We start from the raw sequence: 23,322 nt of genomic DNA on the forward strand, positions 1-23,322 counted from the left end.
CAGAAATGACAGAGTAGAGGAAAAGACAATGCTCAGAGCCTCCATAGAGGAGACATGGTCTGCGTAATTGATGGTAGACGGAGCAGTGACTTTCTAAAGCTGTGGCGTGGCGAAATTTCAGCTTCTTCAGACTCTTGGTCCAAGGTCGAAGTTGGTGAATGCGCTGGCGTACGGGGACACTCGGCCTCTAGCTCATTGCTAATACTGGCCATGTGCGCCTCAGCAGGCTCAGATACTTGAGGGACGGCCGTTCGTGAGACGGCAGGTTGAAGGGGTGACGATACAACCACAATCTGCTTCGGGATAGAGCCGCGGCGTCCTCGCTGGGTAATACCCAGATCTTCCATGTGACGTGTCGCTTCTGCTTTCATGCTCAAGGCGGAGTTGATCTGTTCGAGGGGCAATTGACCCGTAGAGGTACGGGGGGAAATTGTGCAGAGCTTGTTGCGACTGGTGCAAAAGACGCGGATGACTTTGCCATCCTTTTCCTCTTCGACCATGTATGAACCAGCAGAATGGCACTTGCTGAACATCATGGCCTCCCTCCTTGCCCTTCTCTCATCTAGCGAGTCATTATCGACTCCCTTCTTCCGTCTTTGGCGTGCGCGAATCTTCTTGACGATCGTCCAGCTGAGCAGAACGAGTGCAGCGAGAGCGACAACCGCGAAGATGCTCGAAGCGGCGACTGAAGCTTTCTCATGCTTCCAATCCTTGACCACAGGAGTTGCTGTCTGGTTTATGACTGGGTCAGGCTTTGTGCCATTGGATTGTTTTCCCTGGCCAGAAGGCTTGCTGTTGTTGGGTTTGGACGGAGGATCGCGTTTTGCGACTTCGTGAATGGCGTGCGGGTATTTCGAAGGGTCGTTGGAGGCGGAATCAAGAGAGATAGATAAATGATTCCCTGAACCGGGATCCGCAGTCTCGACGGCTTCTTGACTGTCCGATCTTTCGTCGTAAAGGACCGAGGTGCTAAATGATGTACTAGGAGAGTTAGCAGCCGGAGTCGTGAGACGGTCAGATACTCACAATGACATGGATTTAGAAGATGATTTAGAATAAGTGAAATAACTCAGGAAGCTAGGCGAAGAATAATCACATTGGGTCTAGTCGCCTAGATAGGAGCATGATGTCGAAGACAGGGACAGCGGGAAGGGGAGAGGGTTGAAGGTCACCCAACACTTGTCCAGCGAGGAAGGTGCAGCAACCCGTCCGTTGAGGAAAGCACTCCGCAGTCGAGGCCTACTAAGAATAAAGAGCGCCCTGCTCCCATCACAGTCCACCGTAGGTGCAGTCTTACGGACAGCAAGAGACGACGGGAAACTCCAATCCGGGAATGTTGTACTCGCAGCACTGGGGGTAGCCAAACAGCAAATCGGCCAGATGCCCAGTGACATCAGAATCCCAGGTCTTACTGGCTCCAAGTGCATTCAGCACTTTCGTCTGATTACCGGCTCGGGTCAGTTTCTCTGTCTTAGCCCAATTCACATACTATACTATACATCCTGTCTGTGCAATTGTTAGCTTGCACCATAGTAATGCGCCAAGTGTGCCGACTTGTTGCCGTCAGCATAAATCCACTCCGATGGTCCCAAGGCCAATAGAGCTTGACAAGGTCGTGATAATAGGCATCTCACTGATAGTTGACAGCAATACTAATCATATTGTACTCCGGTAGTGCAGTTGCATACTGAATTTATACACAATGACATCATCGTATACCATTCCCAAACAGGATTAGCGCCAAGATCTTATCTCTGACAGCCCGACGTCATACCCTTATCGTCGACGTTAATATACCTGCCTGCCTGCCTCAACGTTCGATTCTTCATGAACACATCGCACTTGCAAAGACTATCTCAAAGAAACAACATACATCTCACAGAGAGACTCTTCCACCAACAGACCTCCTTCAAAATGCCCCTCGTCGTCCCCGGAATCACCAACACCAGCGGCTCTGGCTCTGGGAGCAAGGAAGAATGGCTCAACAAGCTCGTTGGGAAGAGGATTGCTGATTCCCATAATGAGACTGTATGTCCTTACTCACCGTCCTTTTTCTTGTTGGCTCGGCATGAGTAACTCGATGCTAATGATATTCTGCCGACAGTGCTTTGCAAAGCAAGACCTCCCCGAGACTCACCGTATCGTAAAGCCGGGCGAGGTCACGACCATGGACCACAGGCCCGAGAGGCTCAACATCCACGTTGACGAGAACGACAACGTTCGTGATGTCAACTACGGGTAGATGGATATTGGAGCTCCTTGTGACCTGGTTATGAGGGTTGATGGCTTTACGATGGATTACGATACAAGATTGTCATGATATGATGCGATAATGGTTAATACTCTAATAAGAATGGAATGATCGGATTAGGTAAATCAGTTCAACTGCATTCTATATTTGTTTGTAAAGAAGTAGTGGTAAGAAGAGTAAGAGTATGGCCGTCAGTAAGATTGGTTAGTCGCTCAAGCCTTCCATCTCAGCAGAGTCAGAGAGTGCTTGGGGAAGACATATGAGCCCTGCGCATCCCACTTGCTCTCAACAATACCAACCTCCTCCTTGCCCTTCATGTTCGTCACAGCGGGACTCTCGCCCGTAACCGTAAACACGGCAACTTCACCAGTAGGACCATCAAGCTTGGCCTCGATGCCCTTCTCCTCATGGATATTGATTACAACAACATTAACATACCCGTCCTCGCCCAGCGTCGCACTAACATCCAGCCAAGGCGTATCCTTAACACCCCGCACCCACTTGGGATGCGTCTCTCCCTCATACGCAGAAACCGAAACATGTGCACTAATCGTCCAGCCACGCATGTAGTTCGAGAACAAGTATAGCGGCCACCAGGTCGTCTGCTTGATGATGCCCTCCTTGGTAGTCATAAGCGGGGAAATAACATTCACGCTCTGCGCGATGCACGCCATACCGACGTCCTTGCTCTTGCGGACAAACACGTTCAGCCAGACACCCACAGCTAGGGCATCCGAGAGATTGTAAGATTCTTCGGCGCCCTTGCTACCCTCGGCACGGATGGGGTCCCAGACGTTCCACTCGTCGAAGCAGATGGTTGGGCGGCGTTGCTCGGGAGGCACGCCGTTTTCGACTCGAGCCAGATCGATGAGAGAGGAGGTGATTTCGATAGCGCGCTCGGCCGCTAGAGGGGCGGTGACGTTGGGAAGATGCGAGGAGGAAGCTGTGTACAGGTGGATACTGTGCATGTCGATGAGGGGAACTGCACTTGTTGAGAGGGGAGAGTGGACGGGGAGCATGGTCTCCTTAAGGGTGTAGTAGTCCCAGGATGTTGGGCCTTCTTTTCCGCAGAGGATTAACTCGATTGAGGGGTCGAGGAGCTTTAGGGCTATTGAGAGGTTAGAGATGAAATCGTTGACCGAGGCAAGGCGAGTTTACCTTTGGCCCATTGGTATGCCTTGTGGGCGTATTCTTCCTTGGTGGACTGCTCCACCTGCCATGGTCCCCAGACTTCGTTACCGAGGGCCCAGTATTTTACCTGGGTAGGGGTCAGCATGGGGACAGCAGTGGGGTATAGGGCTACGTACGTTGTAGGGTTCTTCGCGTCCATTCTTGCGTCGGAGGTTGGCGTAGTAAGTGTCACGAGTACCATTACAGTAGTCAACCCATCCCAATGCTGTAATAAAACGTCAGGTTAAGCGGTGGTCCGAGGTGCAGCCGCCATACCTTCGTCAAGGGTACCAGTGCCCATGTTCAGGCAAAGATAGGGCTCGGTGCCAAGGACCTCACACCATTTTAAGAACTCATCAGTTCCGAACTGGTTGGTCTCTGTACCCAGCCAAGCAAGTTCCGGCCTCGAGGTAGTCAGCATAGGTTACAGAAGGTGTAGGCCATGAAGCATACCTTGCGGGGCGTTGATCTCTCGGGCCGATTCCATCGGTCCAGTGATAGGTTGCGGTAAAGTTACCACCAGGGTAGCGAATCACAGGGACCTTAAGGTCTTTTAGGGCTTCGAGAACGTCCTTCCGGAACCCGTCGTCATCTGACAATGGGTTACCAGGATCATAAATGCCCCCGTAGATGCATCGACCCATGTGCCTGCAGCCGAAGGTCAGCTTGGTACGGTCTTGACCCAAGGCCAAGAGGCCAGGGTCAAAGCTTACTCTGCAAAACCGGCATAGATATTGGGATTAATTTTCGAGATTCGGCGGTCCGAGTGTATGGAAATTCCCGGAGCGTCCTGCTCGCTGAGCTTTGTAAAGGTCGTCATAGCGGCGAATCCAACGAACTACCTAAACCAAGGAATAAAGTCAAGAAACCGAGAGTCGACTACTGATTGGTAGGGAAAATAGGAAGCAATAAAAGTGCTCTTGTTGAATATTCGAAGACCTAGGCGAGGCGACTGAGCAGCTAATATTAATGCCAGAAGGGCTTATCGAGGGGACCAGGATGAAACGGGCAATGCCCCGGCGGGGTCACTCCAGGCCAGACTGGAAATAGAGTGAGCTGACTCCTGCGGAGTTGAGCGCGACTGGCGATATTTTGGCGCCGTTGATTTGGCGATTGGGGCCAAGGCCAGGTCTGGAGATATTCCATCAATCAGCTGCTGCGCTCCATGACTCGGTATTCCTGCAAGCTACCCTAGCCTGCGTCTCGGTTCTCCGCACAATCGGCTGACGTTTCGTCCCGCTCCTTGGAATCGGGGTCCAGATTCTCATTCGCTACAGAAACTCATGGCCGTTGGTTTGTTTTCCTCTCATGATCCTGCCGTAGTGGCAGGCCGACGGGGTATTGCCTCGCTTCGAGCTTCTCGACAATCGTACCAGCCCGAGCCCATGTCCTTCTGGGATTAACCCGGCGGGCATCAGGTCCGCCGTGACCGCGACAATGCCACATGCCTTGGAGCGTGATATCGGAGCGCGTTGCTCACGTTGTTCCCGGCCATGGCGGCCATGTAGTTCAACCCCGGATTCTTTAAAAGAGGCGGGTCCTGCTCCTCGTTCTCTTATCTCTGTCTCCGCACTTTTCTCCGGATCCTTGAGTCTCTCAAGCATTCAAGGAGTTTGAACGTATCTCTGCATCATTGAACGTGCTTGGGGTGTTGTTCAATATGCGTCTCGCACCTGCGTGGTATCAGGTATGCTTGCTGTCCTTCGACAGACTCCTCGAAACCTACTGATAAGCATTTCAGTTCCTAGTGGGCGTTTTCGCCTCACTTGGATCATTCCTGTATGGATGTGCGTGTCTTTTTTCATTTTTGCTGTCCAACGGCAGACATAGACTCCGGTCGACTAATCACATCTTTTGTTTGCAGATGATCTGGGTGTCATTGCGGAAGTTATCGCCAGTGGATCGTTTATCAAGACTTTCAATAATCCAAACACCACCGAAACGTGAGTGTTGTTCAACTTGCGAGTAGAGGACCGAGTGGAAGATCTTAAGGTTGACTTGCTCTCTAGTGGTTTGGTCGTTTCAATGTTCACAGTGGGTGCTTTCGTCGGCTCTGCCTTTGCTGGTCCTACTGGTGATTACCTCGGAAGACGTTGGACCATCATTATTGGCTGTATAGTCTTTTGCCTTGGTGGTGGTCTTCAAACAGGTGCCCAGACCATCGACTACTTGTACAGTGGACGATTCTTCGCAGGTGTTGGGTAGGCTCTGTCGAGATTTTGCAGCTGAGTACTGTCGCTAATCGAACTCAGGGTCGGCTTCCTCACCATGATCGTTCCGCTATACCAAGCCGAGATTTGCCATCCGGATATCAGAGGTCGTGTCACTGCACTTCAGCAGTTCATGCTGGGTGTGGGAAGTCTGTGTGCCGCTTGGATTTCCTACGGAACATATATCGGCTTCGATGAGACGAACAATGCTCAATGGGAAGTCCCTCTCGGTCTGCAGATTGTCCCGGCTGTCTTCCTTGGGCTCCTGATCATGCTATTCCCCGAGGTGAGATATAACTTCTAATCCATCAATGCAATTATTAACGCGCGCCTGATAGTCTCCCCGTTGGCTTATCGACCATGGCCGCCAAGAATTGGGACTGAAGACACTGGCGCGGCTTCACGCCTACGGAGATGAGAATGATGCCTGGGTCCAGGCGGAATACAACCAGATTCAGGAAAGCATTCTCCGCGAACACGAAGAGGAGGCCAAGTCTTACTTGGAACTTTTCAAATCACGTTCGTCGTTCCGTCGTCTTTTCCTCTGCTGTGCACTGCAGGCATCTGTGCAAATGACTGGTGTATCAGCGATCCAGTAAGTACCAAGCCTCGTTGCTTTCTTCACGGATGAAGCACTGATATCTTTTCTCCCCAAGGTATTACTCCGTCACGATCTACGGACAGATCGGCATCTCTGGCGATGAGACCCTGCGCTACCAGGCTATCAACTCCGTCATTGCCCTAGTCGCCCAGTTCCTGTGCATGATGTTCATCGATCGCTTTGGTCGCCGCTGGAGTCTGATCGGCGGGAACCTGGGCAACTGCCTCACTTTTATCATCGCCTGCATCCTGTTAGCCAGATTCCCTCCGGAGGTCAACAACACCGGAGCTCACTGGGGCTTCATCATCATGACTTGGCTCTACAACTTCTCCTTCTCGTGCACCTGTGGTCCACTGTCATGGATTATCCCCGCCGAGGTCTTCGACACCCGTACTCGGTCAAAGGGAGTTTCAATCGCGACCATGACCTCTTATGCCTTTAACACCATGATCGGACAGGTAACTCCACTTGCAATGGAGGACGTCGGGTACAGATACTACTTCTTGTTCATCATCTGTAATTTCACCAATGCCGTGTTTTTCTGGCTGCTTCTGCCCGAGACGAAGAAGTTGCCGCTCGAAGAGATGAACTATCTCTTCTCAAACTCCCCGTGGATTGTTCCAGGCACAAAGAAGGAGGACTACGTCCCTCATGACTTGGAGCGTAGGGTGGTGGAGCAAGAGGAGAAACGGCATGCTTATACGTCGCATGAGGAGAAGTAGGTGTCGTATACACGAGAAAGGTCGTGTTGTTGATGTTTGATGGTACTGTGTATTTTATTGATAATTGGACATATCCATTTTAGGGCCCTATATAGGTCTCTGAAAATGGCAGGTGACCTTGAGCCAGACGTGGTAGAACAGAAAGCTTATCAAAGAAGACAAGCTTGCAATCAGTTCAGAGATCAGGCGTACAGCGAGAGATACGCAATTTTCGAATCGAGTTAATTCCTATAAGTCAAGGCGTTGCGTTCTTTTAGTGTCGCTGACACGTCTGCTCTCAGAGATGCTTTCAAGCGGCGATGCATAACGCCGAGCCTATACAGCCCAGGTTGCTTCTTTAGCGTAAGCTAAGTTGTAGCAGATTTGGTAGGCTTATCACTCTGAATCTGAGCTATAGCCAGCCAAGCCAAGTGATGGCGCGGGTGGATTTACTGCTGGCTTCGCGGGCTGTTGGGCCGGTGTCCCTTGCACGTCTTTGGTGTCATTGCCCAGCTTCTTCGTTGCAGGCTTCTCTGTGGCTGAAGCAGCCGCATCCTTCTTCTCCTCAACCAGTTCCTTGGTCCTTTTATTTGTGCCCGCCTCTTTCGTAAAAGTATCAGCAGTATCGTTACCCACCGACTTTCGCTTCCGGCCTGGGATAAGCGTCGCACCGCTTTTGTCGCGTCGTCTCTTGCGGGAGGCAATCTTCCAGTCTTCTGCTTCAGCTGCCGGTGGGATATCTTTTGATGCGTCTTCAAGATGGGCCTTCTCTGCCTCCTCTCGTTGGCGTCGGAATGCCTCCAGTTGCTCGGCCGTCTCCTTCTTCACGGTGGCTTCCTGGGCTCTAGTAGACTCCAATATCGAATCGAGAAAGTCGACTTCGTCGTCATCGAGGGCGCGGAATTGGTTCTTCAACTTTATTTTTTCTTCGAATGCTTCCTGTTTGGCCACTTTATGTCGACGAGAGGATCATCATAGTCTGTCAACCAGGCGCTTGAGGCAAATGGGTTAATGCTTGCCGTTGGATGCTGTTACTCACTTTTGTTTTGCTGCAAGACATCATACAAGCTTTTGCCGCCTTCCTGCTTCCCCAGTTCTGCCTTTCGTCTTCGTTCCTCCTCGAGTTCCTTCTGGACTCGGAGCCATTCGTCATCACGCTCGACGGGCTCTTGATCTGTCCCCGCGGAGACAAATCCTGAAGACATGTTTCGGTACTGGGTACAAGGAACCGCAAGTTTTGATGGCTGCTCCTGAGCAAGTAGATGAGCCAGGCGATGAAATGCAACTCTGGAGCCTCAGTCGGCGTAATAGGGCCAGCGGTCTCTCAATCGCTAAGACTTTGAGTACAACAGCGGCCGCCTGTAGTACAAGGCGAATCCAAAGATTCCACGAGGTGGATGTATGAGACAGGTCTGAAAAGAGTCTGGAGTCCGTTGGTTTATCTGAGAAAGCCGGCAGAAAAGGGCGGTGGAGGCTGCAGCTCCGCGGCCGAGCCGGAGAACTTTAAATAAAGCAACCAATGGGACCACTTCATCTGGTATTGACTTTCCCCGACTCCATAGGCTCGGAGTAAGCTTGAAAGAATGAATTTGTTGAATTAATCGTCGACGATAGTCTACATATACAAACAATGCGTGCCATCTACAGATGTCTAGGTATCTACTGTCTACCATCGTCTGTGGAGCACTCGGAGAATACAGCGGATAAATTGGAGAGAGAATGAGTGGCTGGGGATAAATGGATAAATTGAGCTGGACCGCACAACCCCACCATGAGGCCTCTGTGCCCCTCCAATGGCATCATTGCCCCTCGGGGATGCTGGATGGACCTGCCTTGCCATGCTGTCCTTGGGTTGGAGATGATCTCAACGCTGTCTCTTAAATTCCACCTCCCACCCCCCAGCCGGTTAATTCCGCTCAAATCTTTTCTCTCTTCCTTCTCTCCTATACAAAAGATAAAGCTCAAACCAAGCAACATGTCTATTGAACACACAAAGTGAGTGATCGCGTGCTTTGACTATCAAATCCCTCCAATCTTTCACGGAGCAACCGCTCATGCTTCTTCTACAATTAGGAAGACCTACACCCTCAACACCGGTGACAAGATCCCCGCCATTGGTCTTGGTACATGGCAATCCAAGCCGAACGAGGTCAGGGAGGCTGTCAAGAATGCTTTGCTGAGGGGCTACCGTCACATTGATACGTAAGCAGCTTCGCGATGTCGGGAGAGACGCGTTGACAGTAACTGACAACCACCTCTAGTGCCCTTGCGTACGGCAACGAAGCTGAGGTTGGACAAGGTATCAAGGACTCTGGAGTTCCTCGTGAGGAGATCTGGGTTACTACCAAGCTCGACAACACCTGGCACCACCGCGTCCAAGACGGCATCAACAGCTCTCTCAAGGACCTTGGCCTCGACTACGTCGACCTTTACCTTGTGCACTGGCCCAGCTCGACTGACCCTAATGACCTGAAGAAGCACCTTCCCGACTGGGACTTCATCAAGACATGGTACGCCCAAACCATTATCATCAAGAGGTGTAGCTTAGAATGTTAACTCGATGACAGGCAAGAGATGCAGAAGCTCCCTGAGACCGGCAAGGTCCGCAACATTGGTGTCTCGAACTTCGGTATCAAGAACCTAGAGAAGCTCCTAAACGACCCCAGCACCAAGATTGTTCCCGCTGTCAACCAGATCGAATTGCACCCCAACAACCCATCGCCCAAGCTCGTTGCCTACAACTCCTCCAAGGGCATCCACTCCACCGGCTACTCCTGCCTGGGATCCACCAACTCTCCTCTCTACAAAGACCCTACCCTCCTCAAGCTGGCTGAGAAGAAGGGTAAGACTCCCCAGCAGGTGCTGCTCGTTTGGGGTATCCAGAAGGGCTGGAGTGTCATTCCCAAGTCTGTCAGCAAGTCCCGCATTGACGCGAATTTCGACATTGACGGCTGGAGCTTGACCGACGAGGAGGTCAACCAACTAGACAACTTGAAGGACCGCTTCAAGGTCTGTGGTGATGACTGGCTTCCCGTCAAGGTCTTCTTCGGTGATGACGAATGACTATCTGAGAATGACCGGCTATCTAGACTTTAAAATATCTCATGTTATGATAATGAAATAAATGTGTTACTAGATACAGATCAGTGATCTATTAGATTTCGGATCAAGTCCGAACAAATGTATAGGTATAGGTACTTCTGTACCCGGACCTCACAGGAACTGACGCCACAATAAATCAGACAAAGCAAAAGCTGTTTTGCAGCGCCCGAACAAATTAATTACCTTTCAGAGCACTTCAGTGAGTTTCTCCTCTCTGCCAAAGGCTCATTGGTGAGATTATTTCCGGTTTCATCCGTGTGGCCTCAGGCAGGTGGCGTGATCACATGCTGCTGCGCCACCTGGAGGATGATGACCTTCAACATCAGGCATCCGTCGTCCTACTACTTCTTACCATCGAGTTCAGCTTGAGTATGGGATTTCCATCTTCATCCTCTCACTAGTTTGTGATATATCATTATCAGGATGCCTCCGTCAAGTGGGCACCTGCTGCTCCCCAAGCTATGGAGAGCAGCTAGGTGAGTCATTAGCCGCCCCATCCTATACTCCATGCCGATAGCTGACAGTCGTTCAGGTTCGCCTACGCGAAGGCGTACAATGCCGTAAGGGCAAAAATCTCAGAACCTGCTCAGCAGGTTTCACTTCGTGTTCAGCCCGCATATGCGCGGATTACCCCCCGACAGCCCATCAATCGAGCTGCTGCCATCCGTCAAGCCCGCGGTCGCCACTTCTCCACCCGCGCAACCGGCTCGTTTACTTCATACTTCAAAGCGGCCGTCCAGGGCGACAAGGCGGCTTATAGATCGTCACGCATTGCCGGAAATGTCAGCCGGCTCACCAACCGGGCACCATTCGCCTCTGCTCTCCGTCCGAACCTTACTGGAGGCACCCTCGGTCGTACAGCTGGAGGTTATGCGGTCGGTGCAGGGCGCATTGGAGGTGCTCGATACTTCTCACATGGTCCTGCCGCACCTGCTCAGGTTATAAACAATGTTTCTGTGGGTGTGCGAGCCTTCTTCCTCTCTGGACAGAAGGCTCGATTCGATGGAATTGATCCCATCACCGGAAACAAGAAGTTCAAGGCTGTGACCGTGCTTCAGGATGAAGCCGAGCGGAAGATGGCTGCCATTCCTCGCGCAGCCCCTGGCTCGTTCATTGACTTCAAGATCTCCCCTACCATCACTGCCTTTGGCCTCCAGAAGAAATTTGCACCTGCGGGTGCTGAGTCGGAGACGCTTAACTCCGAAGGCCTTCTAGACTTCCTGTCCGCCGATTTTGCTCGTGCCCTCAAGGACCTGGCTGCTATCCTCAGTGACCTCAAGCGTCTAGCTACACTAGGTGACTTACCCATCTTACTTGAGGATAGATCAACCATCAGAGTTAGATTCCCGGGATGCGACGCCGAGACAGTGGAGCGACTTTGCGATGAAGTCGGTGTTCAAAGAGGGAAGATCAACCAAGACGCAGACTTCGATGTTCGCACAGGCGCTGAACTTGCTCTTCTCTTCCCCTTTCCCCCCAGCGTCGCTCCAGCCTCGGACACGGACGATTTCATCTTCCATCAAGAGGCCAAAACCTCACAAAGACCAGAGGAAGTTGACTGGCAGGCAATGCTGTCAGGCGAAGACGCTACGCAGACATCACTCGGATACCCCAACCAATCCACACACGAGCTTAGCTTTGATGACATGACAATGTTCGGTTCTAATCCGTGGGCCAAGTCTCCCTCGGGCTATTCGAGTATTGGCGTCAGCGAGCTAGGTGACCGCGCTTTCTTCCCTGATGCTGTTAGTTATGGCGTTCCTGAGAGTACGTCGGGATTCGAGGGGTCTGAGGGCATCCGCAGGTTCATAGCGGAGTGTGATCAGGCTGCTGCCCGTTAGTTCTTAGTTAGTCTCTACTTTACTGCCCCATTTTCATATCTGGCTTTGACAGTCATTTCTTTTGTTTTGCCCACCGAACCATATACCAATTGCATGAATCTGTTACTTTTGAAATATCAAATAAACTACATAGCATTCACCCTCTGACAACAAACATAGACAATGTTGATAACCTTGGTCAACGATGCTAGACTAAATAGCCCTTTCTTGTCCTCAGGTATACTGTACAATGTACCTTCGCAGCAACCCACGACGCCTAGAATGCGGGGAAAGTCCTCAGGAGGCTAGGGCCGCCAAACCGTGCCAGGAACGTGCGTGGACGCCCCTGCAGACCCTGCTCCAATATCATCTGGACCGGGATAAATCCATGCAGGAAATCATGCGGAGGGGACGCCTTTCCCGAAGCCGCTTTCTGGTGGAGCCGCTCTGCATGGGGGTGTTCACAAGTAGGTAGCTCTACCTCTGTATCTGAAACTGGGCGGGCTCGGAGCGGACGCCGTCTCTGGACAGGCATTCCAGGGTCTAGATGGAAAGCTGGGGAAATGAGGTACGGTAAGGGGCAAATGCATGATGTTCATTGTGGCAGCAGTTTTCCCTTGAAGGTATCAAATAGCCCCTCACAATGGTTGGTATAAATGACGGCCAAATATAGCTTGATGAGAGCTCTCTGTCTTCCATGCCAATGTGGTCGGTACAGACAACGATATAAATGAATCATCTGGTGATTTTCCACCGCGTGGAGCGTTATGGAGCGCTGGCCGAGGAGAACAAGAACAAGGACGCCAAGGGCCGATTGCGTTCCCGCCAGAGGACCTCCAAAGGAGGAGCTTGGCTGCTTGAGGAGAAGAAGGAGAAGAAGGAGGAGGAGGAGGAGGAGGCCAAGGCTGAGGAGGCTAAGCCCGCTGAAGCCACCGAGGCGTGATAAGTCGCAGCCTTATGGCGATCAGCTACCCCCTGTGCCTTTTCTGCTACGGGGAGTGTCCGTCCGTCTGGGATTGGCGCCATGAAGAATTACCCCAGACCCTGATCATAGTTTGGGAAGCACGCTGCATGTTTCGTCGAAACACACCATGTCCCACTTGGAGTTCAGCAATAATGCGACCAGGCGGATCAGCCCGTCCCTGGCAACAGTGTCATCTCTCCGCGTGGGCCCTTGATTCTTTTGGCAATAGAGCGGCTTGTGTTCAATTCTAGGTAATCAAGCTGGAATGTAGCCTGATCTATATAAGAACCCTCTTGTTTGGCGTCAACGATGTTCGAAGCAACACGGACGCAGATTTCTTTCCTTTCTGCAGGTTCAGATAGACACCTTCAACATTCTACTCATTCCGTGTCCAAGTTCCGCTCAGAATGCAGACTACTAGTATGAAGACATTGGCAGCCCTGCTACCCCTGCTTGGTGCGGCAGACGTAAATGCTCTGCCCCAGGCAACAAGTACGTCTGGTGCGACACCGACTGGCTCCGGGGCCACCGCGCAGGCAACAGGCAACCCATTTGAAGGGTACCAGCTCTATGCCAACCCGTACTACAGCTCCGAGGTCATGACTCTGGCCGTGCCATCTATGACTGGATCGTTGGCGGAGCAAGCGACCCATGCTGCTGAGGTTCCATCATTCCATTGGATGTAAGTCTTCTGCTTTTCCATGATCTTGACGCCGATAAGTAACCGAGCACCAGGGACAAGACGGACAAAGTGCCTTCCATGGGCGAGTACCTCGCAAACATCAAGGAGCTCAATGATGCTGGAGCCAACCCTCCGGTTGCTGGTATCTTTGTGGTCTATAACCTCCCAGACCGTGACTGTGCTGCGTTAGCCAGCAACGGAGAACTTTCAATTGCAGACGGAGGTGTCGAGAAGTACAAGGCGTACATTGATTCCATACGCGAGCATATCGTGCAGTACTCGGACACGAACATCCTTCTCGTTATTGGTTAGTTCTCTCCCCTGAAGTTTCCATGAGCACTGTTGAGGCTGAGACACTACAGAACCTGATAGCTTGGCCAACCTGGTGACCAACCTGGGCGTGGCGAAATGTGCCAATGCTCAAGAGGCTTACCTTGAGTGCACAAACTACGCCGTCACCCAGCTGAATCTTCCCAACGTCTCCATGTATCTCGATGCTGGTATATCCAAGAAATACCTCGCCTTTTCATTGTCCAGCCTAACGTTGCCCAGGTCATGCCAGATGGCTGGGATGGCCGGCCAACATCGGCCCAGCAGCCCAGCTCTACGCGAGCGTTTACCAGAACGCCGGTTCACCAGCGGCACTCCGTGGCCTTGCAACCAACGTGGCCAACTATAACGCCTGGGACATCGACGTTTGCCCCTCTTACACGTCGCAGAACGCGGTCTGTGACGAGAAGGGCTATATCAACAGCTTTGCTCCTCAGCTCGCAGCTGCAGGCTGGGACGCCCACTTCATCGTTGATACCGGTAGTTATACAATAAACAGATGTCAAATGCACTGGCTAATCGCTTCTAGGTCGTAATGGTAAGCAGCCCACGGGCCAGGTTGAATGGGGTGACTGGTGCAACTCCAAGGGAACCGGCTTCGGTGTTCGCCCAACTACCGACACAGGCGACGAGCTGGTCGATGCCTTCGTTTGGGTCAAGCCCGGTGGTGAGAGCGATGGCACCTCTGACACCAGTGCTGAGCGGTATGATGCTCACTGTGGTGCCGCTGCTGCTCTTCAGCCGGCTCCTGAGGCTGGGACCTGGTTCCAGGTAGGTTGCGACCATTCTGTTTGTGACTCAAAAGCTAATGCTGCAAGTAGGCCTACTTTGAGCAGCTTGTGGCTAATGCTAGCCCTCCCCTTGGCAGCTAAGCTTATGCATATCGCGTTGGGCCTGTACGCATGGAGAGCGCGGATCTGTGAGACATGTAGATAAGCACATAGCCTTGGAATCTATAGTTGTGCTGAAAGCTCGTTATCCACACTGTGGGAGTATTCAAGTCAATGGACTCAACTCATAAGAACAGATCCCTCCACTAAACTTATGCAAACAATGAAAGAGGTGTGCATTGAAGACCTTTAGAGATCACGGGATCCTAGGCAAGTGCATAAGCGAAGGCGGTGAGACAGAAACAGAGCATTCTGACCGCCAACCCCGCGCTAAGCCCGATCTAAAGGATGCTCTGATAACAGCGGGAGGAAGAATGGTGAAGACACACACTGCGTTATCCTAACACTGCACGATTCCTCGTCCTTTGTGAAGACGGCCTTTGTGTGACCGCAACGGGGCAACTGCTGCTGGATGCTCTGAAGGCTATATTGGCGCTGTACAGTTCTGAGAGCCATTCTGCGCTTGGGTCATCTTGGGCCGGTCTTCTCTCTCAGGCTGTGACAGGCAAACCTTGGGAAGCGACGAAATAACGTTAACACCGATCTCGCGCTCCGGCAGACCGACCGCCAAAATGATGGAAGATTTCAATAGCGAGACCGACAGCGACTATACCAGTTACTGGAGAGACTGGGTGAGTTCCTCGGCACTTTCTTTCTATCTGTGAGATTTGTTTGGTGGGGTGGTTGTTGTGAAGGGAAGGGACATCCACCATAGCTCTGAGATGGATGGGCGGTGTTTGTTGCTTTTGAGAAGGTTTCCATGTTTGCATCGCAATCCTGAGGAGCCTTTTTCGGAAGCTTAACACACTCCTGCCTCGTTTCCCACTCTAGGATCATTAGCTTTCTGTCTGGCGAAATGGCGTTTCCTATGTATCGCACAGGCTCAGACTCGATCTCTGATCATGGAATCTCTTATCAATCTCTCCATGGGGACTCGGAGGAGGAGCTGTCGCAGTCTCATTCCTGTTGCACCTCATTCTCTGACCCTAGCCCGGCTTTGCGCTCTCTGCGCCAGCGTTATCATTATGAGCTTCCGCTTCCAAGACCGAAACCTAACTGGCATACGCAGTTCATTTCTTCCCGCGGCAACGAGTACTTTTGCGAAATTGACGAAGAATACCTGACCGATCGCTTCAACCTTACCGGATTGAACACCGAGGTTCCTTACTATCAGTATGCGCTGGATCTGGTGACGGACGTTTTCGATCTTGATGCGGACGACGACCTTCGGGAGCAGATTGAGAAGTCCGCGCGCCATTTGTACGGATTGGTCCATGCTCGCTACATTGTCACCACCCGTGGCCTCGCAAAAATGGTATGCATGGCTGTCCGCGTTAGAGTTCTCTTGTACTAAAAGAATTTGTCTGTAGGTGGACAAGTACAAGAAAGGCGACTTTGGAAAGTGCCCGCGTGTTATGTGCGAAGGTCACCCTCTCCTCCCAACCGGTCAGAACGATGTCCCCAATATGAGCACTGTCCGCCTCTACTGCTCCAAGTGCGAGGACGTCTACAACCCCAAATCGTCCAGACATGCTTCGATTGATGGCGCATATTTCGGTACCTCTTTCACCAGCATGCTCTTCCAGGTCTATCCTGCTCTCCTACCGGAAAAGTCCACCCGCCGCTATGAGCCCCGCATCTACGGTTTCCGCGTCCACGCTAGTGCCGCTCTTGCGCGCTGGCAGGATCGCTACCGCGAAGAGACTAGGAGCCGTCTTCGCGACGCCGGGGTGGAAGTGCGATATCTCGAAGACGACGAAGACGATGAGCTGGAGGATGAGGATGACGAGGAGATAGTCGAAACCAAGGAGAGGGTTGCGGGCGACGGTGCCTCTGGTCGTATGGACATTGGCAACTGAGTTTGACTTTTTTCTACAATGACTTCCGTCATTTCATAAGCATTTCAGGGGTGGATGTCATCTCTTCGATCCACAGCTTCATTTCTTTCCCTTTTTTTAGTGGTTGGCACCAAAGCATCAGGCGTATGGTTTCTTTTCATTTTGTGCGAGTACGACAACGATCATGGGAGTTGCATTTCGAAAATGGCCGGTCTGTTTTCTATTTCTTCTGATGTGTACTAGTTTCATGATACCTTGTTCATGACATGGGACATACGAAATAAACGATATCTATCTGTTCAACCAATTCACACCATGGCAAAGGCAAATGCTTTGACTCGGTTCTATTATCTATCCCTCAGCTAAATCCCCAACTCCTGCAGCTTCTCAATCGTAAATAGGATCCCTCTCGCAAGCCCCTCCCCCTTCTCCCACGCCTCATTATGCTTTCCCTTAATCGGCAAAAACCGCACCTCCCTCCTTTCGCTCTTCTTCTCCCAAACCCCCAGAAACTCCTTCATCTTCTCACTTTGCGCAACATCACAAAGTTCATCCTCATCCGAATGCGCAAGCACAACAACCCTCCCCTCCTTCCACCCCTCCACACCCTCCTCACCCATCACAACACGCGGACTCACCGCATCCCACACATTCTCATCAGCCCCGAACGCCCCCTCAGTAAACTCCTGGTACGCAGAAATCTCCTGATGACTGTCTCGCAAAAGACGCAGGTCATATATCCCCGCCATCCCAAGAATCGCCAACGGCGGAACATACCCGTCTCCAGAACCCATTCCCGGCTGGGTCGATAAAGAGCGCATGACAGCCTGAAACGCCAGCGTCGCACCACAGCTATGTCCAACGAGCACATAGCGTTCGCCGAACTTATACTTCCTCTGCAGGAACGAGAGCGCCAGCTGGACATCATCTATGTGCTCCGGGTGTCTTGCATTGCGCAGGTGGCTTTCTATCGTCGATGGATCCTGCGGGTGAGACGGGTGCGCGCTTAGTCGGTATGAGATTGAGGCGAGGCCTGTGATGTGCTGGGATTGGGACTCTAGGGATTCGGATGAGGAGAGGAGGCGCAGTGCGGGGGTGAGATAGGATGTTGAGGTTTGCGTTGGGTCGCGCCAGGCGCCGCCGTGGATGAGGCTGTCGCATGGTATCAGTATCTGGCCGTGCAAAAGGTTGGGGGGAAGGGAGAGAGGGGTGGGCATTACATCACCCAGTAACCGCTCTCATTGTCGGTGTTTTCGGCGTGGAGGGGAGCGCGTGCGGGGTAGGGCTTTGCGACGGTGACGGTTTGGAGGTCGTGGTTGCCGTAGGGAAATGTTTCGAGAGACATGGCGATGATTCTATAGGAGGTTCTATGATGAATCTGGGAGTTTGATTGTGTGAGAGGAGCAATGACGGAGTTGGAGAAGGCTAGTAGACTAAGTTGTTTGTTTATGTACGGCCGGCCAGGTGGGGACGGATGCTGGCCGGATCTTACCTATCTGGATATCGCGATAGTACAGAGTACATCACTCTGATCAGGTAATGAGTTGCTATATGATGAGTCTAGAGTTTATATCTATATTATCTGTACGGAGTATTGACGCATTGGACCAATCCAGGAAATACGATGGTAGAAAGACTCATCTCCAACCTATGGCCTATACGGATAACCTACGAGCTCATCTCGGCTTGCCGGTCTTTGGATTAGGGCTTCGGCAACTTGTAGAATACCGCAGCGCTATCACTATCCATGAGTTTATGACGAAACACGCGCCCAAGGCCGTATGAAATAAAAATAGCCGTGTCGCGCCCATCTAGCAGTGGACTCGTAGTCATACATTCCAAGTTTTGTCCCGGATAAAGCGCAGGTGCGCACACAAAGCCCTGTGAGCGCACAACTGACATCTGAAGCACACCAAACAAAGGAAAGTTGATACAGACAATGAGAACTGGTTGTCAGAATATCTTTCTTAAGATTATCATTTGTTTCAGAACAAAAGGGAAGCATCGTACATAGTGCGCTCGCTAGTTCGCACGTATGGTTTCTAGCTACAAAGCTTAGAAGGTCAATATCAAGCGGGCTAGAAAGACATATTTGGCAACAACATACAAAACAGTAAGTGCACGACCCTCTTACCATGTTGTTTCGATTATGTTCTCTATATAGTGTACCTGGGACCTTGCACAAAGGCCTTTACCACCAGGGACACCATGTTAGTTAGGGCTCCGTAGAACAGTAAAGCAATAAAAAGAACAACAGCCCATCACTTTCTCCGGTCTCCTAGAAGACATACCCAGTTTGATAAACGAGAATACATACCAAGATATATCAGGTTCGTCTTCACTGTTAAACAAAAAAAGATGGCGAAAAAGAAGGACGGTCCGCCGATGCCGCCGAACAGACCCCCGACGGCGCGCGTTGCGGCAATGCAAAAGAACGCTGCGGACAAGAAGGCTGCGGAGGATGCAAAGGCGGCGGCGGCAGCTGCAGGGGCAGGGGCTGCAAGAGGTGGGCGAGGAGGGGCGCGAGGAGGGGCCCCGGGACGTGGTGGTGGACTTGGTGGTGGACGAGGAGGAGCTGTGGCTCCAGCTGCGGGAGTAATAGGAGGAAAGGTTACGAAGGGAGCAGGGAGAGGTCACAAGGGCAAAGCAGCAGTCCCAAGCTTGTCCTTGTCTGCGCCTTTAAACCCACCACCACCACCACCACCACCTCCTCCTCCTCCTCCTCCTTCAACACCTCCTCCTCCTCCACCACCACCTCCTCCTCCCTCAACACCTCCTCCACCACCTCCTCCACCACCTCCTCCTCCTATACCTGTATATTCGTCCTCCAGCTCATCGTCGGGCGGATTCCCCCCTTCCACGACGGCCGCGTCAAATGATAGAAAATCTGCAATTCTCGATCGAGCGATACGAGGTCTACCAAAACAACCGAAACCAAGTCTTCGACTCAATACATCATTGCCAGGACGTCTCCCAGCCGATCGTATACCGCGGAGTCCATCGCCGATATTGGATCCAAAAAACCCCGTATGAACTCCGTCCACTTGAAGGTTCGCCTATCAGGCAGCTGCTGACAGTTTCGAAATAGATTGTTCCCAATCCTGATAGGGTGCGGCAAGCTCGACTGCGAGCAGCAGCCGTCAAGAAAAGGCGCAGGATTATAGAGCGATGGCGCCGAAAGATGAAGTATCCTAGGAAGTTTCTGGACCCATGGCATGGACTGGCTGCCCCTACAGCGACAGTCAAACCGTTCTTGCAGATCAAAGCAGAGATGGGACCTACTGTGCCTGGTTTCGAGGGACTTCCGGGGAATGTGGAATACTACCGTATGCCCTCAGGATTCGAGTCAGGAAGCGCGATATCGTCTGAGCATATGGGAGGGGAGGAGAAAATCGTGAAGCCGTTGATCCGAAGTAAGAGGGATGATCTCTACATGAGAGACCCTGACTGTGTCGACTGGCTTGCACGATGGGACTGCTATCTGGGGAACGCTTCGCCATCGGATTACGCTTCGCCAACCGCGTCCCCAAATGTCTCTGATACCGGGAAAGGGCCAAAGCAGGAGGACAAGGATCTTTGCGACCAACTCCTTACTGATAAACTTGATTCACCGACAGGAACATTGTTCGATGATGCCAGCTGGAATGCCGTCAAACTCGCAGTGAAACACAAAGCCGAATCCGGAATCATCAATCTTGTGGGCGATCTGATAGTCCCAAATGCCGAGTTTGCAAGATTCCGTGAGCCAGAGGTAACGGTTACGCACCTCAAGGACGCTGTATGCCAGTATTGGGATTGGGCACTTCCATTTGACGAAAACTCAGAGCGGCTGCCGCATCGATATGCCATCAATCTGCCAGCCATGGGCTACAAACCGCCCATACCACAGCCGGACTACACCGTGGGATTCGACCTCAACGCTTTCGGTCTTGCGGGGAGAGACAAGATGGATGACGCTATGACGTTCCTGAGGACGCCATTTCCATACGACCCCGCCGCAGGATGTCAAATGAGTGGGCACTCTCTCACCTCTGTCTTGCCCAGGCTCGTGTTTCCCTTCCTGACCGCCGAGTCAAAGCGAGCTCCTTCCCAGCGAAGCAAGGCAACTCTCGAGATAGCAGAACGCCAAAATGCACACAGCATGGCGGTGGCGATGCGAAATGTCATCGCAATATGTAAACGCTCCGATCCCAACCGAGTCAAAGAGCTGCACCGCCAAATCCTCGGGTTTTCGATCTCATATAACCACAAGTCGGTGAAGATCCATGCTCATTACCCGAGGATCAAATTCGACCCCAACGACAATGAGATCATGAAGATAACTTACCACAGTTGGGTCGTTAAAGAGGAATTCCAGTGGACAAAGGACGAGGACAAGTGGACCGCCTATAAATTTGTCATGAACGTCTACAAAACCTGGGTGCCGAAGCACAAGGCCCGACTGAGGGAGATGGTCAAGGGCTTGAAGACTTGGGAGGACATCTATGACAACCTGGTTGACGAGACGCTAACCAATATGCAAGGGTACAGTTCCAGCACCCCAGCTGTGCAAGATCCCAATGTGCCAGATGTCGACTTCAAGCTCTTGAAACGACTCAGAAAGGACCATCGCCGTGCCCTGCGACAAGCCGGCCGGTCTCGCACTCCAGCTGGCAGTGATGTGCCGAGTGTGGGGGATAAGATGCAGTTGATCGAGGTCCGAAAGGGACAGCGTCGTCACAATACTTGGTAATATGTAGACACACCATAGATAGCAAAGAATGCCGGTTTTGATAAGAATATATGTTAAAGGTCAACAATGTATAGAGAACGGAGCAGTGCGGACATTGGAAGAATAGAGGTCTTGGCGCGCTAGCCCGTTTCAGCCGAGGCGGTGGAAAATGTTCGATTGATTCACACAAACCATCGTCCCGACTCCTATCGCCAGCCAAGTCCACCCTCAGCAGCATCATTCATAATGGCGGAGTGAGTCTTGCTGTCGCTGGTTATCTCGTGTCGTCCTCAACTAATGTCTTCGCAGGAAAGAAGTAGCCCCCCTCACGGCCGTCAAGGTCGAGGCCCTGGTACGAAAACTCCGTCCAAATCCCCGCTTTCTTTGAAGATTTTCCGCGCTGCGATATGAGGATAAGGAGGAAGCTCATGCCGGTTAGGTTGTTATGAAAATCATCAAGCACTGCTCCCAGGCTTTCCCGACGACTGCGACCGGTTCGATCGTCGGCATGGACGTGGACGGCGTTCTCGAAATCACAAACACCTTCCCTTTCCCCGTCGTCGAAGTCCCCCCGGAATCGCACTTTGACAATGCCGCCCCCAACCCTGCCGCCGCTGCTCCCCGTGCGAAGGCCAACACAGTTTACCAGGCTGAGATGATCCGCATGCTCCGGGAAGTCAACGTTGACGCCAACAACGTCGGTTGGTACACAAGCGCCAACATGGGCAACTTTGTCAACATGAACGTTATCGAGAACCAGTTTTTCTACCAGAAGGAAATGAACGAGAGGACAGTTGCGCTTGTTCACGACCCCAGCCGCAGCTCTCAGGGAAGCCTGAGCTTGAGGGCGTTCCGTCTGTCGCCCAAGTTCATGGCTGCTTTCAAGGACAACAAGTTCACTTCTGACGAGTATGTCTCTTTTACGACTCAAACGCGAGCAAAGCTGACTTTTGTAGATTGCAAAAGTCCAACCTGAAGTACCAGGACATCTTGGTCGAACTCCCCGTCGAAATCCACAACTCCCACCTGATCACCTCCTTCCTCCACCAGCTTCAGAACCAGGCCCAGACAGCCCCTACTGACATCCCCGCATCTCTCGCCACCCTGGAGTCCTCTCCCTTCGCCAAGCAGCCCGTCCTGGCGCCCAACTTTGACAACCTCTCCCTCAGCATCGACCCCTTCCTCGAGAAGAACTGCGACCTCCTTCTGGACAGCATCGAGACCCACCACACTGAGACGAGCAACTTCCAGTACTACCAGCGCTCGCTCGCCCGAGAGCAGGCCAAGATTACAGCCTGGCAGACCAAGCGCAAGGCCGAGAACGCCACCCGCGCAACGCTCAAGCAGCCCCCTCTCCCAGAGGACGAGTGGCAACGGCTGTTCAAGCTGCCCCAGGAGCCCAGCCGCCTCGACAGCATGCTCAATAGCCGCCAGGTGGAGCAGTACGCGCGCCAGATCGACAGCTTTGTCTCGTCCACGACCGGTAAGATGTTCGCGGTCAAGGGCAATCTGCTGCCCGGCGAGATTGCCAAATGATTTACGGGATGTTTATGAACGGAGATTTGGGATTCATGCATGACCTTACGGCGTAAGGAGGGAAAATTCTTGTACTGACTGTTAATATGTCCCTTGTGGTTATTCCGTGACGGCTAGTGCTGCGGAGTATGCTAGAGATGCTATCTACATGACTTGAATACTCCTTACACTGCACTCGTAGGTGGACGGCAGCAAGAGCTTCTCCAGTAGCATCTGAGGTAGCTGGCACTGGGAACTCTGGAACCGGTTGTTAAGCCAGTGCAAAAAGGCTAATTAAGAGGCGTTTGCAGTTGGATGTATACAATTGCTGAGGTACCTGCTCTTGGAATCTATCTTGCAATCGAGTAACTAGCCTCCCACCAATCTGATATCCATAGTATCACCGAATTTATTCTACCAATCACTTAACTCACACCGTGACACCCTGGATATGGTCCTGGAAGCCATCGCGGTTTGTACTTTGTTCTCTGAAAGAACAGAACCTATCCACCTACACTACTGGCGTAGTAAGGCTCC

General features: G+C 52.0%; 11 protein-coding genes across 11 annotated transcripts; 7 read left to right on the forward strand and 4 right to left on the reverse strand.

Annotated features, from left to right (window-relative positions):
* Positions 1–32: 32 nt before the first annotated feature.
* Positions 33–1,034, reverse strand: DSM5745_06350 (uncharacterized protein; the record flags this gene model as incomplete). The annotated part of the gene is made up of 2 exons (XM_026748366.1): positions 33–981; positions 1,027–1,034. The coding sequence occupies 2 exons, from the start codon at positions 1,032–1,034 to the stop codon at positions 33–35; spliced, it is 957 nt and encodes a 318-aa protein (XP_026602670.1).
* Positions 1,035–1,914: 880 nt separating this feature from the next.
* On the forward strand, positions 1,915–2,242 carry DSM5745_06351 (uncharacterized protein; the record flags this gene model as incomplete). The annotated part of the gene is made up of 2 exons (XM_026748367.1): positions 1,915–2,028; positions 2,105–2,242. The coding sequence occupies 2 exons, from the start codon at positions 1,915–1,917 to the stop codon at positions 2,240–2,242; spliced, it is 252 nt and encodes an 83-aa protein (XP_026602671.1).
* A 221-nt stretch (positions 2,243–2,463) lies between these two features.
* Positions 2,464–4,241, reverse strand: DSM5745_06352 (alpha-N-arabinofuranosidase; the record flags this gene model as incomplete). Its single annotated transcript, XM_026748368.1, has 6 exons — positions 2,464–3,359; positions 3,410–3,509; positions 3,559–3,647; positions 3,698–3,825; positions 3,875–4,069; positions 4,135–4,241. 6 exons carry the CDS (start codon positions 4,239–4,241, stop codon positions 2,464–2,466), a joined length of 1,515 nt encoding a protein of 504 aa, XP_026602672.1.
* Positions 4,242–5,081: 840 nt separating this feature from the next.
* On the forward strand, positions 5,082–6,954 carry DSM5745_06353 (sugar porter family MFS transporter; the record flags this gene model as incomplete). Its single annotated transcript, XM_026748369.1, has 7 exons — positions 5,082–5,108; positions 5,163–5,208; positions 5,286–5,364; positions 5,431–5,622; positions 5,674–5,917; positions 5,970–6,226; positions 6,288–6,954. The coding sequence occupies 7 exons, from the start codon at positions 5,082–5,084 to the stop codon at positions 6,952–6,954; spliced, it is 1,512 nt and encodes a 503-aa protein (XP_026602673.1).
* A 375-nt stretch (positions 6,955–7,329) lies between these two features.
* DSM5745_06354 (PSME3-interacting protein) lies at positions 7,330–8,138 on the reverse strand (the record flags this gene model as incomplete). Its single annotated transcript, XM_026748370.1, has 2 exons — positions 7,330–7,883; positions 7,973–8,138. 2 exons carry the CDS (start codon positions 8,136–8,138, stop codon positions 7,330–7,332), a joined length of 720 nt encoding a protein of 239 aa, XP_026602674.1.
* Positions 8,139–8,908: 770 nt separating this feature from the next.
* On the forward strand, positions 8,909–9,996 carry gcy1 (putative glycerol dehydrogenase Gcy1; the record flags this gene model as incomplete). The annotated part of the gene is made up of 4 exons (XM_026748371.1): positions 8,909–8,928; positions 9,007–9,135; positions 9,195–9,443; positions 9,501–9,996. 4 exons carry the CDS (start codon positions 8,909–8,911, stop codon positions 9,994–9,996), a joined length of 894 nt encoding a protein of 297 aa, XP_026602675.1.
* A 462-nt stretch (positions 9,997–10,458) lies between these two features.
* DSM5745_06356 (uncharacterized protein) lies at positions 10,459–11,876 on the forward strand (the record flags this gene model as incomplete). The annotated part of the gene is made up of 2 exons (XM_026748372.1): positions 10,459–10,511; positions 10,568–11,876. The coding sequence occupies 2 exons, from the start codon at positions 10,459–10,461 to the stop codon at positions 11,874–11,876; spliced, it is 1,362 nt and encodes a 453-aa protein (XP_026602676.1).
* A 709-nt stretch (positions 11,877–12,585) lies between these two features.
* Positions 12,586–14,703, forward strand: DSM5745_06357 (glycoside hydrolase family 6 protein; the record flags this gene model as incomplete). Its single annotated transcript, XM_026748373.1, has 7 exons — positions 12,586–12,794; positions 13,241–13,501; positions 13,555–13,808; positions 13,864–14,001; positions 14,054–14,311; positions 14,361–14,602; positions 14,653–14,703. The coding sequence occupies 7 exons, from the start codon at positions 12,586–12,588 to the stop codon at positions 14,701–14,703; spliced, it is 1,413 nt and encodes a 470-aa protein (XP_026602677.1).
* A 593-nt stretch (positions 14,704–15,296) lies between these two features.
* On the forward strand, positions 15,297–16,580 carry DSM5745_06358 (casein kinase II subunit beta family protein; the record flags this gene model as incomplete). Its single annotated transcript, XM_026748374.1, has 3 exons — positions 15,297–15,353; positions 15,791–16,036; positions 16,092–16,580. The coding sequence occupies 3 exons, from the start codon at positions 15,297–15,299 to the stop codon at positions 16,578–16,580; spliced, it is 792 nt and encodes a 263-aa protein (XP_026602678.1).
* A 341-nt stretch (positions 16,581–16,921) lies between these two features.
* DSM5745_06359 (arylformamidase) lies at positions 16,922–17,904 on the reverse strand (the record flags this gene model as incomplete). The annotated part of the gene is made up of 2 exons (XM_026748375.1): positions 16,922–17,711; positions 17,780–17,904. The coding sequence occupies 2 exons, from the start codon at positions 17,902–17,904 to the stop codon at positions 16,922–16,924; spliced, it is 915 nt and encodes a 304-aa protein (XP_026602679.1).
* A 1,013-nt stretch (positions 17,905–18,917) lies between these two features.
* On the forward strand, positions 18,918–22,806 carry DSM5745_06360 (putative eukaryotic translation initiation factor 3 subunit EifCh; the record flags this gene model as incomplete). The annotated part of the gene is made up of 5 exons (XM_026748376.1): positions 18,918–19,586; positions 19,648–21,287; positions 21,580–21,622; positions 21,710–22,179; positions 22,227–22,806. 5 exons carry the CDS (start codon positions 18,918–18,920, stop codon positions 22,804–22,806), a joined length of 3,402 nt encoding a protein of 1,133 aa, XP_026602680.1.
* Between the last annotated feature and the right edge of the window lie 516 nt (positions 22,807–23,322).

The sequence above is a fragment of the Aspergillus mulundensis genome (assembly GCF_003369625.1).
Source record: "Aspergillus mulundensis strain DSM 5745 chromosome Unknown scaffold_6, whole genome shotgun sequence".
Classification (NCBI taxonomy): domain Eukaryota; kingdom Fungi; phylum Ascomycota; class Eurotiomycetes; order Eurotiales; family Aspergillaceae; genus Aspergillus; species Aspergillus mulundensis.